The 16,656-nt window shown below is 33.9% G+C and overlaps 1 protein-coding gene across 2 annotated transcripts in view; it reads right to left on the reverse strand.

The window, feature by feature from the left end:
- Positions 1–14,603: 14,603 nt before the first annotated feature.
- Positions 14,604–16,656, reverse strand: part of ENPP3 (ectonucleotide pyrophosphatase/phosphodiesterase 3) — a 116,260-nt gene continuing 114,207 nt past the window's right edge. For both annotated transcript variants that reach the window (XM_012549338.3, XM_031964254.1), the window contains exon 26: positions 14,604–15,974. In XM_012549338.3, the coding sequence (XP_012404792.1) occupies positions 15,807–15,974 (168 nt within the window). In that variant the 3' untranslated portion in view covers positions 14,604–15,806. The remainder of the gene's footprint in view (positions 15,975–16,656) is intronic.

Genomic DNA, 16,656 nt, shown 5'->3' on the forward strand with positions numbered 1-16,656 from the left:
CACGTTGTATCAGCAAGAGGCCCAGGGAAATAATCTAACCAAGTTCTCAAGGACAGCAAATAGATAACACAGGAAGGAGTTTAACCTGTGTTTTCTGCCTCCAAATATAATGATCTTTCCATTATATCATTCCACTTCAAATTTTGAAACCTTCATACAATACACAGATACAAATAAAACTGTTGTACAGGGAGTGGGACCTTTTTTTTCTTCCATTTTTGGTGCCTCGTGCTATAGCATATTTGTTAAGACTCATGCGGAAACTGTAGCAGATAGTATTCAATTTGGGTTTTAAGAAACAATGGCATTCATTAAATAACTCAAAAATTTTCATTGTTCTCAAAATAATAAAGCCAAAAGAAGTTCAGGATATTTTTTTCAATATTTGAAAACTATTCAACTTGAGTAACAAGAGTTCCTGAATCCTCAATTCCTAGACCTCAAATTTCTGAACATAGCTCTAGAGATAAAAATACATTGCTGCTGAATATGCTCTTAACTATATGGACTCAGAAAGGGGGAACTATATAGTCAAGTAATTGTAATGTTTGAATACCAGACTTGGCAGAGGAGTGTTAGCAGTTCCTGAATTCTAGTCTTCTGTAAAAACTGCTGAGAATTTGGGAACCTGATCTTCTAGAGAGCAAAGGAGGAATTCTTGGGCATTGCTAGACTCTTAGATAGTAAAGAATTGCCTCTTTGTCCTGAGAGCTGTAGGATAAGCAAGGAATTAAACCTCATATGAAGGCTCAAAAAGCCTAGATCTTTTCCTTCTCTGTTTTCATAAGTTGTATTTCCAAAGGAAAAAGTAGTTATCTTCCTAGAAAACTTCACTTCAGGATAAGGGACAAGTAATATTATAGGGTCAGAAATTTAAATAGGTATTTAGAAAAAAAAAGTCCAAAAGTTCACCAAAACATCAAGTGATTGCCTCTTTCATAATCCCAAATTTATTTACAGATAACATTAGGAATCTGAGGAACTATGTAGATTCTTGAAAAAGTACTATGGACAGACCTCACAGAGAGACTGGAGAATTATGCCAGCTATTTTGAGTCTCTGTGAATCCTTTGTGGTTTTGCTATTATTGTTGTTGCATCTTGTGAAATGAAAAGGTGTCCTTTATGTGGTATTCATTGTTATCTTGGGTAAAATGACATCATTGGGTAGTATCTTGATTTGCTAGTCAATTGGATTTAAGTGAGGCAAAGTTGAACAAAGGCATCAGCTTCACTCTTCCTGAGTAAGCAAGTCCAGGGACAGGACAAAAGTAAGGTGACTGTGATAGCCCAGGATGCATTGGATGACCTTGGTGTCTTCAATGTCTGATCAAGCTCTAAAGGCTGCACAGTTTCTGCTTTGGCTGCCTTTATGACCATTGGAACAAATTGCTGTCATCTTCCCTTTCCAGCAGGAGAAGTCTTCATATGTTTGGGGTAGATATCCCCCTAACTAACAAACTATTGGCTTCCTTCAAACCTTTAATCCATCTGCCAAGATAATTTTACTAAGTGTGGCTGCTGTGCATGCTACAGGGTTTTGGAGTCATAGATGCAAGTCGGGTAAAAAGTGGATGCCAAAGGTAAATGAGCGGCCCTGAAAAGGGCTCAACAAACCCTCATACCAGAGGTGCTAAACTCCCTTGTTTGTGAAATAAAAATAAATAAATGTATATGTACCTGTAACTTGGGATACACATGTTCACACATAGATAACTACTAGCTTTATTCTTTTTTAAATTTGCTCCACACTTTTTCTTCTATCTTTTCTTTATAGCCAATAGTTTAAACTAATGGCCCAATATGACACTATGACCCATTCATCATTCCAATATCATCCTAAGTTGAAAATTTGTATCCTCTTCCTGCAAAGCAAATGATTTGATAGTCAACTTGATTATTTCATTCTTGTATGTCTGTATATACATACATATATGTGTGTGTGTGTGTATGTATCATATTTTACTTAGCTTTGTCTGAAGTTAGAATCAGCTGACAAGACATGCAAACATCTCTCCCTGTAGATGACAAAAGCTAATTGCTATTTTAAGACAACAACAACCACCAAAAAGCAGTGACTTCTGGAAATATATGAAACCTGCAAATAGAGCTATTTCCAAGAAAATAAACTTTATTTTAAAAAGTCATTTTCCACAATTTTTGTAATTCCTTTACTTTAAATTTAAGGAAAATCATGTAAATTATATTTTCGCTTACACTTCATCATCTCATCTGTCATCATGTAACAGGTTGACAGACAATAGTGGTAGAAAGATCTAACTTGATAGATTTTAGGACCAAATAAAAGCTTTTTCAACTATACTATCCATAAGCAGCCAGCTACTGAGCTACTATTTCCAACATTGTGGGTCTTGGCTTGTAAAGGGAGTGAGGGAAAAGTTTCCCACAAAGATTCCATCATTCAAATCTACAATCCAGACAAGTCTAGAGTCATTCATGACTGTACTTGCATGATGAATTTTGAGGAGGAACTCTCCCCTTTCCCACTTCCCTCACATCTATTGGCACTACAAAGACTCGTAGACAAACATTTCTTAGCTTATACAATAAAGTTTGCTTTTTAAAAAAATATACAAAGCCTTAATTCCTTAATTGTCCTTCTTCATGTTTGGGTTTCAAGATTCATATTTATATATTCTCAGTGCTATTTTTATTCTAGAAAACTAAACTAAATTTTCAAATTTACATTTTTCAAGGTTTTAATTTTTGCATTTTCCTTCTACAAAAGCCTATGACCCATTTGATTGATGTAATAACAATTCAATTCAGCAAACATATTTGAGCACATTTTTAATGTCAGGCCCAGTATTGCATGCTGAAGATACAAAGATGAAAAATGACCCTGTTCCTGCCTTCTTAAAATTTACAATCTAACAAGACACCAGAACTCAAACTGTGAATTGAGTGCAATCTATCTTGTGTCCAATCCTCATTCCAGGTTCTCTTTACAAATTCTTTTTCCTTTTCAACATTCCATCCCACATAATATCCCCTTCTCAATACCAATTTGTAGTCTCATACTTAGAACAGTATTAGATGCATACTAAATATTTAACAAATCTTTACTGGCTGATTCATAGGTCACATAGCCTATAAGTGGCAAAGCCAATATTCTCTGACTCTTCACTCAGAACTGTTTCCACTATACCACACATATCTCCAATTGCAAATCAATAGACATAAGACTTAGAGGTTATATACAATCACTATTCTATCCTTGCCTTCATTCCTATTCTCCCCTTAATTACAATAAGGGTCCAGGGGAAGGGAACTTCAGGACTAATATTAAGGAACTAGAAATAAGATGATGGATGAAGATCTCCTCAATAGAAAAGTTGGTGGTGGATAAGAAATTTCTCTATGACAAAGTAATGACCATCAGTCGGGAAATGGGCAAACAAACTGTATAACAAATTAATATAATGAAAAGTTACTGTATTATAAGAAATGACATGTAATGAATAAAGAGAAGCACAGGGTGACCTATATGAAATGATACCAAATACAATAGGCAGGGGGAAGAAGTGACAATGAAAATGGAAATGAATTGTTACAATATAATCAAAAATAATATTGTAAATTTTTTTATAATTTCCCCCCCAAAAAATGGCCCCAAAAAAGAGATATGAAAAGACACATACTCCTGCTTTTTTGTATTGATAGGAAGTCCATGATTGTAAGAAAATGAATATGTTTTCATATTTTTTACAAATAATTGATTTTTGCTAATTTTCTCTTCCTCTTTTTTAAATGTTTTTCTTTTTAAAATATTCTTTATTGTATAGAATGACCTGTAGAAGGATGCGAATAATGGAAGAAATTTTTGGCAATGTTAAGAAGAGAATATTTTTTTTAAAAAACTGCTTTTTCAATAAAATGATCCAAGCTAGTCTTGTGAGACATCTTGTACCCAGAGAGAAGACTGTGGGAACTGAGTGTTGATCACAACATAGTATTTTCACTCTTTTTGTTGTTGTTTGCTTGCATTTTGTATTCTTTCTCATTTTTTTTCCTTTTAGATCTGATTTTTTTGCATTGCTCCCTAGCGTGGAAACGCCCAGTGTTTGGGCGTGGAAATATGTATAAAAGAACTGCACATGTTTAACATATGTTGGATTACTTGACATCTAGGGGAAGGGGTGGGAGGAAGGGAGGGAAAAAATTTAGAACACAAGATTCTGTAAGGGTGAATGTTGAAAATTATTCATGTATATATTTTGAAAATGAAAAGCTTTGATTAAGAAAGAATTTTTTTAAAAGACTTCATTTAAAAAAATGATTTTCTTAGTGCTCCAGCGCAAAAAACAACTTTCCAGAGTTCCTCATATTGAAAGATAACAGAAACTCCGTTGATCCACTCTCCACAACATCCTGTCTTGATTTTTGCATATTCCTTATTTTCTCAATTTGATTATAAACACCCACAATAAGCACTTTCCATAATTGCTTTTGGATTCACTGACTAACTTCTAGGGAGCAATGCATATTTTTTTCTACTTATTTCTTGATTCCTTGACCCTTGTTCCACATCCTCTATCCCACTGCAGGAATAAATAAACCCTTGATACATTTTTTAATTAAATTTGCATCATTAACATTTTCTTTACCACTTTCTTAAGTTTAGATAATTAACAAAATTATAAATCAAGCTCTGATTTGTAGTACTTAACCTATTTCTGAGGGATGAATGCTCACACTGAAAAATTTAATAACTAGCACTCAGTGGTTCCAGGACACCCCTTGCTTTTATATCTGAATCTACCACTCTGTAAACTGTCTGAGGCAGAATTCAAACCCAGATATTTTCATTCCAAGTTCATCACTCTTTCAATGACAAAATTTTGCCTTTTTCCTACCTGCCAGATCAGCTACTATTTTACAGATGAGGCAATTGTGGCCCCCCAAAATGAAATTATTTACTAATAGCAGTAAATTAGTGAAAGAGATGGAAATCAAACTCAAGTCTTCTAATTCCTGTGCCCAAGACTCTTTCTATTACTTAATACTGGCTATTATTTACCTCCCAACTCTGGGCGTTTTCACTGGCTGTCCCTCATACTTGGAATAGATCTCTGGCATCTCTTCCTCCTGCATCCCTTGGCTTCCTTCAAGTCCCAGATAAAATTTTATCTCCTGAGGAAGCCATTCCCAATCTCTCTTAATTAATGGCTTCCTTCTTGTTCATTATTTCTAGGTTACATTGTATGTAGCTTGTTTGATCACTCTGTTCGCCTAAGAGAAAGGGAGTACCAGACTAGAATTACATTTATTATTATATATTCTTTAAATATTGTTATTCTATACAAGTCATTCTCCAATTAATAAATGGTAGAAGGATATAAACAATTTTCAGATGAAAAAATTAAAAGCATTTCTATTCATATGAAAAAATACTCTAAATCAATATTAATTAGAGAAATGAAAATTAAGATAACTCTGATTTACCACAACATACCTCTCATATTAGCTGAGAGGACAAGAATAAATGATAAATGTTGGAGGGGATGTGGGAAAACTGAGACTGAGCTGTGAATCATTCTGGAGAGCAATTTGGAACTATTCCCAAAGGGTTATCAAACTGTGTATACCCTTTGATCCAAGATTATCTCTATTGGGTTTATATCCCAAGGAGATCATAAAGAAAAGGACCCATGTGTGCAAAAATGTTTTTACCAGCCCTTTTTTGTAGTGGCAAGGAACTGGAAACTGAGTGGATGCCAATCAGTTGTGGAATGGCTGAATAAGTTATGGTATATTAATGTTATGGAATATTATTGTTCTGTAAGAAACCATCAGCAGGATGATTTCAGAAAGACCTGGAGAGATTTGCATGAACTGAAGCTAAATGAAGTGAGTAGAACCATGAGAACATTGTATAGCAACAACAAGATTATGTGATGATCAATTGTGGAGGATATGACTCTTCAACTATGAGATGATTCAGGCCAATTACAATAGACCTATAATGGAGAAACCATCTCCATCCAGAAAGAGGACCATGGTGACTAAATGCACATCACAGCATAGTATTTTCACTTCTGTTGTTTGCTTGCTTTTTTTTTTCTTTCTTTCTTATTTTGTTATGCCACAGTTTCCTTTTTCTGCCTCAGTTTCCCCAAATTGTCCTGCCTCAATTTCCCTAAATTGTTCTGCCTCAGTTTCCTAAATTGTTCTACTTCAGTTTTCCTCAATTATTCTGCCTCAATCCTCCTAGTTGCAAACCCCCTTCCTATATCAGTTCCTTGGAACTGTTTATGGTCCTCACCCCCAACCTGTCAGAACCAAATTTATGATCCATTCCTGAAAAGTTCCCACTCAACAGTGCTCTACCTTCTCCCCCCCCACCTTTGTTTCTCCTGATTGCTGGAGCCCTATAAAGACCCCTTGGAATTCTTCACTCATTACTGGATGCTTTGAGACTCAAGTCCCATTCAGTTTGCTGGGGGCAACATGGATCCTGTTTTGACCCCAGTACAATCTCTCCCTCTCAAATAAAATATTAAAAACTCTCTAATCTCTATCTTCCCTCAGTTTCTCTAGCATTACATTTTTTTTCCTTTTGGATATGATTTTTATTGTACAGCATGATAAATGTGGAAATGTGTTTAGAAGAATTGCATAATTTTAAACTATATTGGATTACTTGCTGTCTAAGGGAAGGAAGTAGGGGAAAGAAGGGCGGGGGGGGAGAAATTGGAACACAAGATTTTCAAGGGTTAATGTTAAAAAAGTACCTTGGCATGTATTTTGAAAATAAAAAGCTATTATTAAAAATTTTATTGACAAACACTTCAAATCAAATTAATAGAAAAAATAGTTATTCTAGGAGAAATAATTTTTGCATTTCAATTAAACTCCTGGTTGCTATTCCTTAATGAGGAAGGAAGGATCTAAGATATATACCCAAGGCTTGACTCTCTCCCACCAGATTCTCATTCCACAATGGACATACATCGTAAATAATAAATAAATGCATTTAAAACAGAAATCAAAAAAAGAATTTATAGAAAAACATAGGATGGATTGAATGAGTTCTGTCTTTGGCAGCAAGAAAATAATCTCAAATCTCACTGAAGGGAAAAATTCCCTAAAGTTTCCAGAATAGATAGCTGAAAATGATATATGATCAAACTCCATTGCCTTTGTACATTGACTTTTTCTTTTTGTGGACCTGAAAAGAAGGTAGAATAATGTATCTTCTATTTCAGTACAGGAAATCAGAATCCAGATCTTGCCTGTAGCTTTACCAACTATCTACCAAATAGATTTTTTGAATCTAGGGTTACATAGTTATTAGCAGGTTGTTTCACATATTAGATTCTTGAGGTCAGGAACTGTTTTATACATTTCTTTATATCCCCATCACTTAGCACAATACTTGAAACATAGCAGGTGTTTAAGAAATAATTACTAAGTTGTTAAGTTATTAGTTAAGTGGATAAGAGTGAGTCATGAGGAAAAAATTAAAAATTAGTTAAGTGGATAAGAGTGAGTCATGAGGAAAAGACGATTATAAGATCTCAAGTATATCTACACATCTGTGACATAAAATTGATTTTCATTAAGTGTAAACACTGATCAAACCAAATGCGGAATAGTCTTTTCCTGAAGAAAAACATAATTTTCAGAAGAATGACTTACATAGTGAGATGGCATGGAAAATGTCCTTGATTTGGAAAGTTGTGGAAAGTATATTGATCTGGAGTGAGACAAGACCAATGTTCAAGTACTACTTCTGACATTTATTAGCTGTGTGACCTAGGGCAAATAACAACCTTTTCTAAGCCTCAGGCAGCCCACTAAGAGTATAATGTATTGACTGGGTGACATCTGCCACAGTAGAAGGAATCCCTAAACCAAATTAAATCATTTATGTGTGACCTACATTAAACCCAATATAAAGATACTTGATAGTATTTTTTATGATTTTTTTTTTAATCAAAAGCTTTCTTTCAACTGGCATTAGGTTCTTTTTTTTTCCTAGTAAATTTATTTATTTTAAATACACATTGCTTCATGAATTCTTTTGGGAGAGAAAAATCAAAGCAAAAAGGAAAAACTATGGGACAGTTGAAAAAAACAGAAAAAACAAGTGAACATAGCATATGTTGGTTTACATTCAGTCTTCTTAGTTCTTTTTCTGAATTCAGATGGCATTTTCTGCCCAAAGTCTATTGGGATTCCTTTTGATCACTGAACCACTGAGAAGAATCAAGTGAACTATGAACTATGAAAAACATAGTTGATCATTACACATTCTTGCTATTATTGTATACAATAAATTCCTGGTTTTGTTTCTCTCAGCATCAGTTCATGTAAATCTTTCCAGGCCTTTCTAAAATCAACTTGTGCATCAGTTTTTATAGGCTAGTAATTTTCCATTATATTCATATTTCACATCTTGTTCAGCCATTCCCCAATTGATGGGTATCTACTCATTTTCCAACTCTTTGCTACTATAAAAAGAGCAGTTACAAACATTTTTGCACATGTGGGTCCTTTTCCCTGCTTTATTATTTCCTTGGGATACAGTTACCATAATGGCACTGATGGATCAAAAGGTATGCACAGTTTTATAGCCCTTTGGGGAAAGTTCCAAATTGCTCTCCAGAATGGTTAGATTATTTCACAACTCTACCAACAATGCATTAGTTTCTCAGTTTTCCCACATCACCTCCAGCATTTATCATTAATTTTTCCTGTCATCTTAGCCAATATGAGAGGTATGAAGTGGTACCTCAGAGTTGTTTTAAATTTCATTTTTCCAACCAATAGTAATTTTGAGCATTTTTTCATATAAATATAAATGGCTTTAATTTCATCATCTGAAAATTGCTATTCATATCCTTTGATCATTTATCAATTGGGGAATGACTTTTATTCTTATAAATTTGATACAGTTCTTTATATATTTTAGAAATATATATCAGAAACATTGGCTGTAAAGATTTTTTCCCAGTTTTGTTAGTAGGAGGTTCTTGAATAAGGCGAGGAAAAGGATTTGATAAATAGAAAATAGAAGATGGTTCCAATCAATACCTGGCATTTTAATATTTTTTAAGGTTTTCAAAGCAATATGCCTATTTGGAACTATACCCAAATGGCTATCATACTTTGATCCAGCAATGTCTCTACTGGGTCTATGTCCCAAAGAGATCATAAAAAAAGGGAAAAGAATCACATGTGCTAAAATGTTCTCAGCAGTTCTTTTTGTAGTGGCAAGGAACTGGAAATTGAGTGAATGTTCATCAGGTGAGGAATGGATTATCTGAAAATCAGTGACTTTTTTCCATAATACCTCCACTCTACTCCCACACTCCCAAGTCTTCTTTGCTAAACATTACCATCTTCTTTGACAAATCTTTGTATAATATTTAGTTTTGCTACTGTTTATCTTCTGCTATATACTCTCTAGCTTATCATGATCAATCATTTGGTCATTTCAGTTACCTTGATATAATTGCAAGTATTTGGATACCCTTCCAAGTAACAGAAAACCAGTCCAAATGTAATGATCCAATTCAATGGTAAACTATGTACATAATATAGGATACTGTCAGCATGACTAACTAACCTCTCCGGTTGGGAAAATGTGCTGGCAGGAAACAAAGTAGTCAAACCTCCAAATCATAGACCATTTCAAATTAGTGGGATCTACAAATTTGTGTCATAAAGGTTATGTTCACACAACACACACAACCAAAAAAGTAGAAGTTCCAATACATGTAATTCAGGCACACATAATCCATAATTATGGGATGGGGGAAGGGCAAGGGATGAAGTAGAAAAAGATATGGATTAAATCATTGAGCTTGACTGCTTACAGCTATTTGAATTTTGTGAATACTTACTTCACTTTGACCAACTAAAAGTAGTCTGAGTACAATTTATAGTAAAAATATTGTCTTTAATTTTCTATACCAAATTATCTTTTTAATTTTTTTACATTATCTTAATTTCCAAATACTTTCAACTATGTCCATTCTTCCCCACTTCCTTCTCCAAAGAGCCATTCTTTGTAAGAAAAATGAAAAGTGAGTGAGGAAAAGTATTTCAGTAAAACTAAATAACTATCAACCAAGTCCAACCTCACATATGTTTCACATCCATAACTCCTTACTTCTGCAGAGAAGAGAAGAGAGTGGTATTTTTCCTATATTCTTTCTGGTATTATTACTCAGAATTAATTTCATACAGACAACAATTTTGGCATCAGTAATCTCACTAGCTATAGAATCCTGGGCAAATCATGTATCGCTGTTTGCCTCAGTTTTCATCTGTAAAATAAACCAGAGAAGAAAATAAGCCACTGGAGAATCATTGTCAAGAAAATCCCAAATAGGGTCACAGACATGACTGAAACAAATGAACCAGTATATGGATGAGTGTGTAATTAATTAAAACCTAAAAGAAGCACAATGGATAAACCTTCAATAAAGAATCTATGGGAAAACATGGCCAAAAATTTTATAGGATGAGCATGTATGGAGAAGAGTGATATGCACTAATAAAGGTGATACTCATATAAACAAAATAATATAGTCAAAATATTATAGCTTTTAATTGATACTCAAGTTATTAATTGGCTTTCATTTTCTCTGACAATGAAATGATTCACTCTAGCTTTAGATCACTGGACCTAGGAAACAAAACAAAACAAAACAAAAAAACCAAATTTTTATGAGAATTTGAAACCTAATAAAAGTAGGGAAATTTTATGGGAGCACCAAGCTGTTTCTGATTAATTCAGCTATAATAGACACAGGGAAATTTCATCCAATGAGACAAAAAAAAAAAAAAAAATTAAAGAGTGGCATGTGATTCCTGTGCTACCACCCACAGTTTATGATCTAGACAGATCATGGAAAGAAGTAATACAGAACATTCTCACCATTAGAATTTTTCAGGAAAGGGCTGGAAGACGACTAGACAGGTAGATTGTAGAGATTTTTGTTCAAATATGACTCTTGAGAAGCAGAATGGCAGAGTGGATAATGATTTTGAACTTGAATTTAGTGAGACTTGGATTCATAACCTGTCTCCCTTTATAGTGATGTGCCAGGCACTGCACTAAGAGCTTTTTTTTTTTTTTTAAAGCAAATATTATCTCATTTGAGCCTCATAATAACCCTGGCAGATAGGTACTACTATGATCCCCATTTTACAATTACAAATACAACAATTACACAATTACAATTACACTTAACCAGGGTTAAGACTTATCCAGGATCACACAATTTGTGAGTGTCTGAGGTTGGTTTTGAAATTAAGTATCCCTTACTCCAGGTTTGGCATGCCACCTTAGGTAGGGAATAGTGTGACATTTCATTGACCAGGATTTGCTTCAGACATTTACTACTTATGTGACTCTGGACAAGTTACTTCCTTCTCTCATCTGAGTTTACTCATTTATAAAATAGGGTTAATAAGAGCACTTACCTCAAAGGGTTATTGTTAAGATCAAATAAGAAAACATATGTAAAGTGCTTTGCAAACCTTAGAAGTGCTAGCTATTGCTTCTACCAAGGCTGCTAAGTAGCATAATGGTTTGAGCACCAGGTCTGAAATCAGGAAGACTTGAGTTTAATTAGGAAGACTTGAGTCTCAAACATTATGTGATCCCCAGCAAGTCCCTTAACTCTGTTTACTTCAATTCCCTCATCTGTGAAATGAGCTGAAAAAGGTAATAGCAAACTAGTATCTTTACCAAGAAACCCCGAACAGGATCATGAAGAGTCAGACATATCTAAAATTATTATTACCAGTTATCTAACCCTTGGATTAGTCACAATTACCTCTAGAAGTCTCACAATTTTATGTGATCCTGTGAAATTCTGATTTTGAAACTTTGCTTATTTTTTAAGTAACAGTATTCTACTGTGACCATCAAAGATATGGTGATTTACAGGATTCAGCTAACTTATTTAAAACTAGCCCTTATTCTTCATGAAATTCCTACAGTTCTTCTATCAAAAGTGGAAATGGATTGGTTTTTTCCTTCAATATCCTCAGTGTTGCAGTCTCACTGGGAGGAAGAGGCTTCTTACAAAACTGGAGTCTCCTTTGACTTCCTCTTTGCTCTGACATAGGGGGAAGAGGTTGCCAACCAATTGTCTGTCTCTATAGTTACCAATAAGCAGCCCAAAAAAAAACTTTAGTTGTCAAAGGAGAACTGGAAAGCTAGTTGGAGGTGGCAGGTCAGTATTGACAAAAAAAAAATGGCTCTTCAAAAACAAATAACGAGAGCCAGTTGTTCATACAAGAAGAGAGAGAAGTACCTACATGCCTGCAGTTCATTGTGGAATGAAATGAAATGTGAAGGGCTTTATTCTAAACTGTCAGTGAGGCCACAATGATGCCTAGCTTCAATAACAAATATTCATGGAGCACTTTATCATGACAACACCATGTCAATGGCAACAGAATAAAAAGATGTAGAAGATATATCCCTACCAGTAAGGAGCCGAATTCTAAGCCTTCTCCTCAAAAGGCAACACACTATTCTTATGCCTTGTAGGCCAATAATAATAATAATATAGTGATAGCAGAATCTTAAATAACATATTAAGATTTGTAAAATGCTGCATGTGCATTCTCTTTAAGTCTCATCACAACAGCCATAAGTGGAACAGTAATAATAGAAATATTAATATTCTTCCAATTTTATAAAAAATGAAACTAAGGTTTAGAGAGGGCAACTGACATAAAACTAAGAAAAGTTAGAGGTGGAATTTTAACTTTTTTCTTTATTGCAATTTAGCATTCTCTTAACCATGTCAATCAGGAGTCTATTATAACTCTAAACCTTTAATATGTAAGAAATAAGAAATAGAAGCAGCCTCAAGAGTGATAATTCTATGTTTTAAGAACACAGAAATAATCTGTGCCAAATAATTTGAGAGGTAAAAGATTTGGACTCTTTTTCCTGCTTTTGCCAAAAAAAAAAAAAAAAAAAAAAAAAAGTAGTGTGTCAATAACTTCTTCATTTCTATAAATAGAAAGTTGGACAAGGTGATTTCTAATCACCCTGTCACCTTTAAAATGCACTATTCTGCTACATAAGAACAAGTGATTCATAAAGAAATGAATATAAAAAAAGTCTGCAGACATCATTATAAACTGACAAGAGGAATAAATTATAACAATATAATTACTTATTAGGAAGAATACATTTTCAAGAGTTACAAAGCATTAGAATATTTTATCATGACAAGTTGGTCTTGTGTGTGTGTGTGTGTGTGTGTCTTGGTAATTAAAAAAAATTATATTGGGTCCGTTTTATCCAGAAGCAAGGATATAAGCTAGATGGACTTTCTTCCAATCCTTTGATTCCCATTATATGATTGTTTTTAATATGTAGTTTTAACATCAAAAGAATCAGTGCATTGTTTAATAATCAATTCTCATTATGGCTCATTCAGTTTGGAACTTGAAAGAACCTGAACAGCATCTAATCTCTGGCTTTGAAAGGCTGTGATTTCTTCTGGTCTGAAAGTTTGTTCATGTATTACTATTGACTGACTGATAGTAGTCTGCCAACACTGCTGTTTAGAAAGGAAGTCTTTTCTTCCACCCATCTTGTTTGTGTTTTGAAAATTGCTTCAGTTTGTGTCCTGTTTTCATTCCCACGCCCAACCCTTGCAAAGCAAACAGATTACAAGTGGTGTTAGTGGTCCCACAAGTAGTGGTCGTAGTAGTAGTAGTGTGGGAGAGGAGGAGGTGGAGGAAGGAAAGAGAAATTTCCCTAGAGCAAGAAAAAAAATTTAAAAGAAGCCAAAATATAATTTAGAAGCAAACTGTTATGTACCAAAGCCAGATGGATGTTGCAACATCAAGGACAACAGTTCACTTTGTTAGAATAGACACACATATAAGCTACATTCACTAGAATCCCTAATGCCATCAAATACTTCTGAGAATTAAGCATACCTACAGTAACTCTCCCTAGAATAGAGGTTCCATTGATGATGGGATGATTTATTTCTTTTTTTGTGTTCCCAACGTGCAGAGTACAGTGCCTGGCATTCAGGAAGCTCTTAATAATTGTTTACTAAACTGAGAATTCATATATGCCAAATTTAATTCCAGTAATACCAGTGGCAAAAAATGTATGCTTAAGTACATGATCTGAATGAGCAAGGATTGCTGTAGCAATAGGCACTGATTTGTTTCTGTTATCTTCTCACACTTACCAGAATTTATAAACCATTTAAAAAAAAAAAAAAAAACACATTTCGGTAGATACACTATTTCATGTGCTTGGAACTTGTATTTTCTTCTGGAAGGTGCCCAAAAAGTCATCAAGTAAATTTATGTACAAAGGTTTTTGTTGGTAGTTTTTTGTTTGTTTGCTTTTTACCACATTCCCCAGATCTAGTAACAGCTAATATTTAGGTTTTTTAATTTTTCTCCCAACCCCTTCTCTGACCCTATTTGGACACAAAATCCCCATCCCTCTATACAATCTCCAAATCAATCATGTATTTTAAAAGTCCTTTCATAATTCATACTTGTTTAGGTGAATATGATTCTAGTTATAAAATGTGAAAACTTGTCTTACCCTTCATTCTATTCAGAAATAAGTCATTTTATTTAAAGAAATATTTATTTGAGGAAAAGGAACTCCAAATAGTTGTTCTTTGCAGTATTTCAATGTAAACAATAAAAACAAATTCATTACCTGAGATAATATAACTGTAACCATCATAAAGTTAGAAACCATAGCTAAGTGAGGAATTAAGGGTTGCCTTAATAAAATACACATCCAACAATGCCCCATGTGTTTTTTAGTCAATTGGATCCAAAGAAATAATTTACATAAATTCAAAATATTGCTTATGTTGTATATATATATTTCATCAATTTCATCAACAATATTTTATGTAAACTCATATAGATAAAAGGCCTGAAACATGGAAGAAGTGACCCAATATGGGCCTCATTACCCAATAGAAAATCCATAGTCCCATCTCTTCTATTTCTTAAAGTTCCCTTTTTCTTAAAGAAAATGGGAGGGGGGGAGTGTTTCAATCCTTTCTACATTTCCATTTTCATTTAGGAAGCTGTTTGATGTAGTAGATAGAGAAATGAACTTGGAGTCAGGAAATTCTTGTTTCAGATCTCTCCCCTTTTTTTATCTTGAAAATGGGAATAACAGTAATAGCTACAAAATAGCTATTGGAAGGATCAAGTTAAGTAATGTAAATCTTAAAGCAATATAAATATTAGTGTTATTATTAAGTTTAAAAATTGTTTACAATGCTTAAAACCTAGTTAGATGTCTTCTGAAGCAATTTGTTGGCTTTAATTTTTTTTAATTATTTAATTATTTGATTGAAATTTTAGTAAAAAAGAAAAAGTGAAAATTCTTTTAAAGCAACTTGTGAAGAGACATCAAAATTCTGTCAAGTGAGTTTCAATGTTCCTTCAGGGAAGTGAAAAGCATCACACTGTGTAAGCAGCTCAAAAAAGATTGCTGAATATTGGGGAATCAATTATACAGTTTCTGCCCTTGCATTCTGAGCAAAGTATTCTATTTATTTTTACAGTGAAACTCAAGTAATACAGATTTGATTCCAAATTGGGAGTTATTCTGTTTTTGCTGGGTGCTGAGGAAAACACAGGATGAGATGACCATGAAAAGACATTAAAAGTAAAAAATAGAGGAAATGACAACTTAGTGTACCTTCAAAGCTAAAAAGGAAATAATAACCATCTTCATCATTTAGCTCCACAGTAGGGGAAGAGCTGATTATCCATATGCTCCAAAGTCATGTTTCTATATTGTTATGGCATTTCAAAAATGGGTAGAAATGTTTTTAGTTGCAAGATCTCAGAGACAGCTTGGTCTCTATCCTGGTAAAAGTCAAGTCCTGTGAGAAGTTCCACATCACGTACACGAGCAGTATGAGCCCGAAATCTCTCTTCAATCCAAAGATTCTCTGGTCTGTTAGCCTAGAGAGCAAAGAAAAGCACATATTAATAGGTTAAGATTTTACTTTGACCTGAAGTCCTATTGAAATGTCTTGCTGTGGTCTTATAGGACCCCACATAATTGATGGTTATGTAGTTTGGGAGTGAATTCTGAAAGGCTGGGAATTAGAAAATGGGAAAAGCTGAGTATGAGCCCAGTACAGTGGATTATGTATATTGGCTGGGGACCAGTCAAACTAATCCTTAGATTGGTCATAAAATGAGAAATCTTTTAGCCATAGCAACTTATAAACCTAAAGAACAGAGAGGATAATATTTATATTGATAGTATCCATATGGAAAAAAATCACACATCTTTTAAATATTAATGTATTGTTTTATTAAAGAACAGTTAAGTCTTATACAATGTTCCCTATCAATTCTTTTCTGAACCCTTTCATGGGTTTGGGCCTTCATTTGATGAAATTAAAGAGCACCAAGTATGCTGTAGTGATAGAAATTCTGGACTTATAGTCAGAGAAAATCTGATTTTGAATGTCATTAATGACATCTAATTAATTGTGTTCCCAAGGGAAAGTCACTTGATTTTTGTGAGCCCCAATTTCTTTATTTGTAAATTGGTGATACCACCAACTCAGGGGGTTGTTTTGAGGCTCAAGTGAACTAATATACAGAAATCACATTGAAAAATTGAAACATTATA

This window comes from Sarcophilus harrisii, chromosome 4 (genome assembly GCF_902635505.1).
Source record: "Sarcophilus harrisii chromosome 4, mSarHar1.11, whole genome shotgun sequence".
In the NCBI taxonomy this organism is placed as follows: Eukaryota; Metazoa; Chordata; class Mammalia; order Dasyuromorphia; family Dasyuridae; genus Sarcophilus; species Sarcophilus harrisii.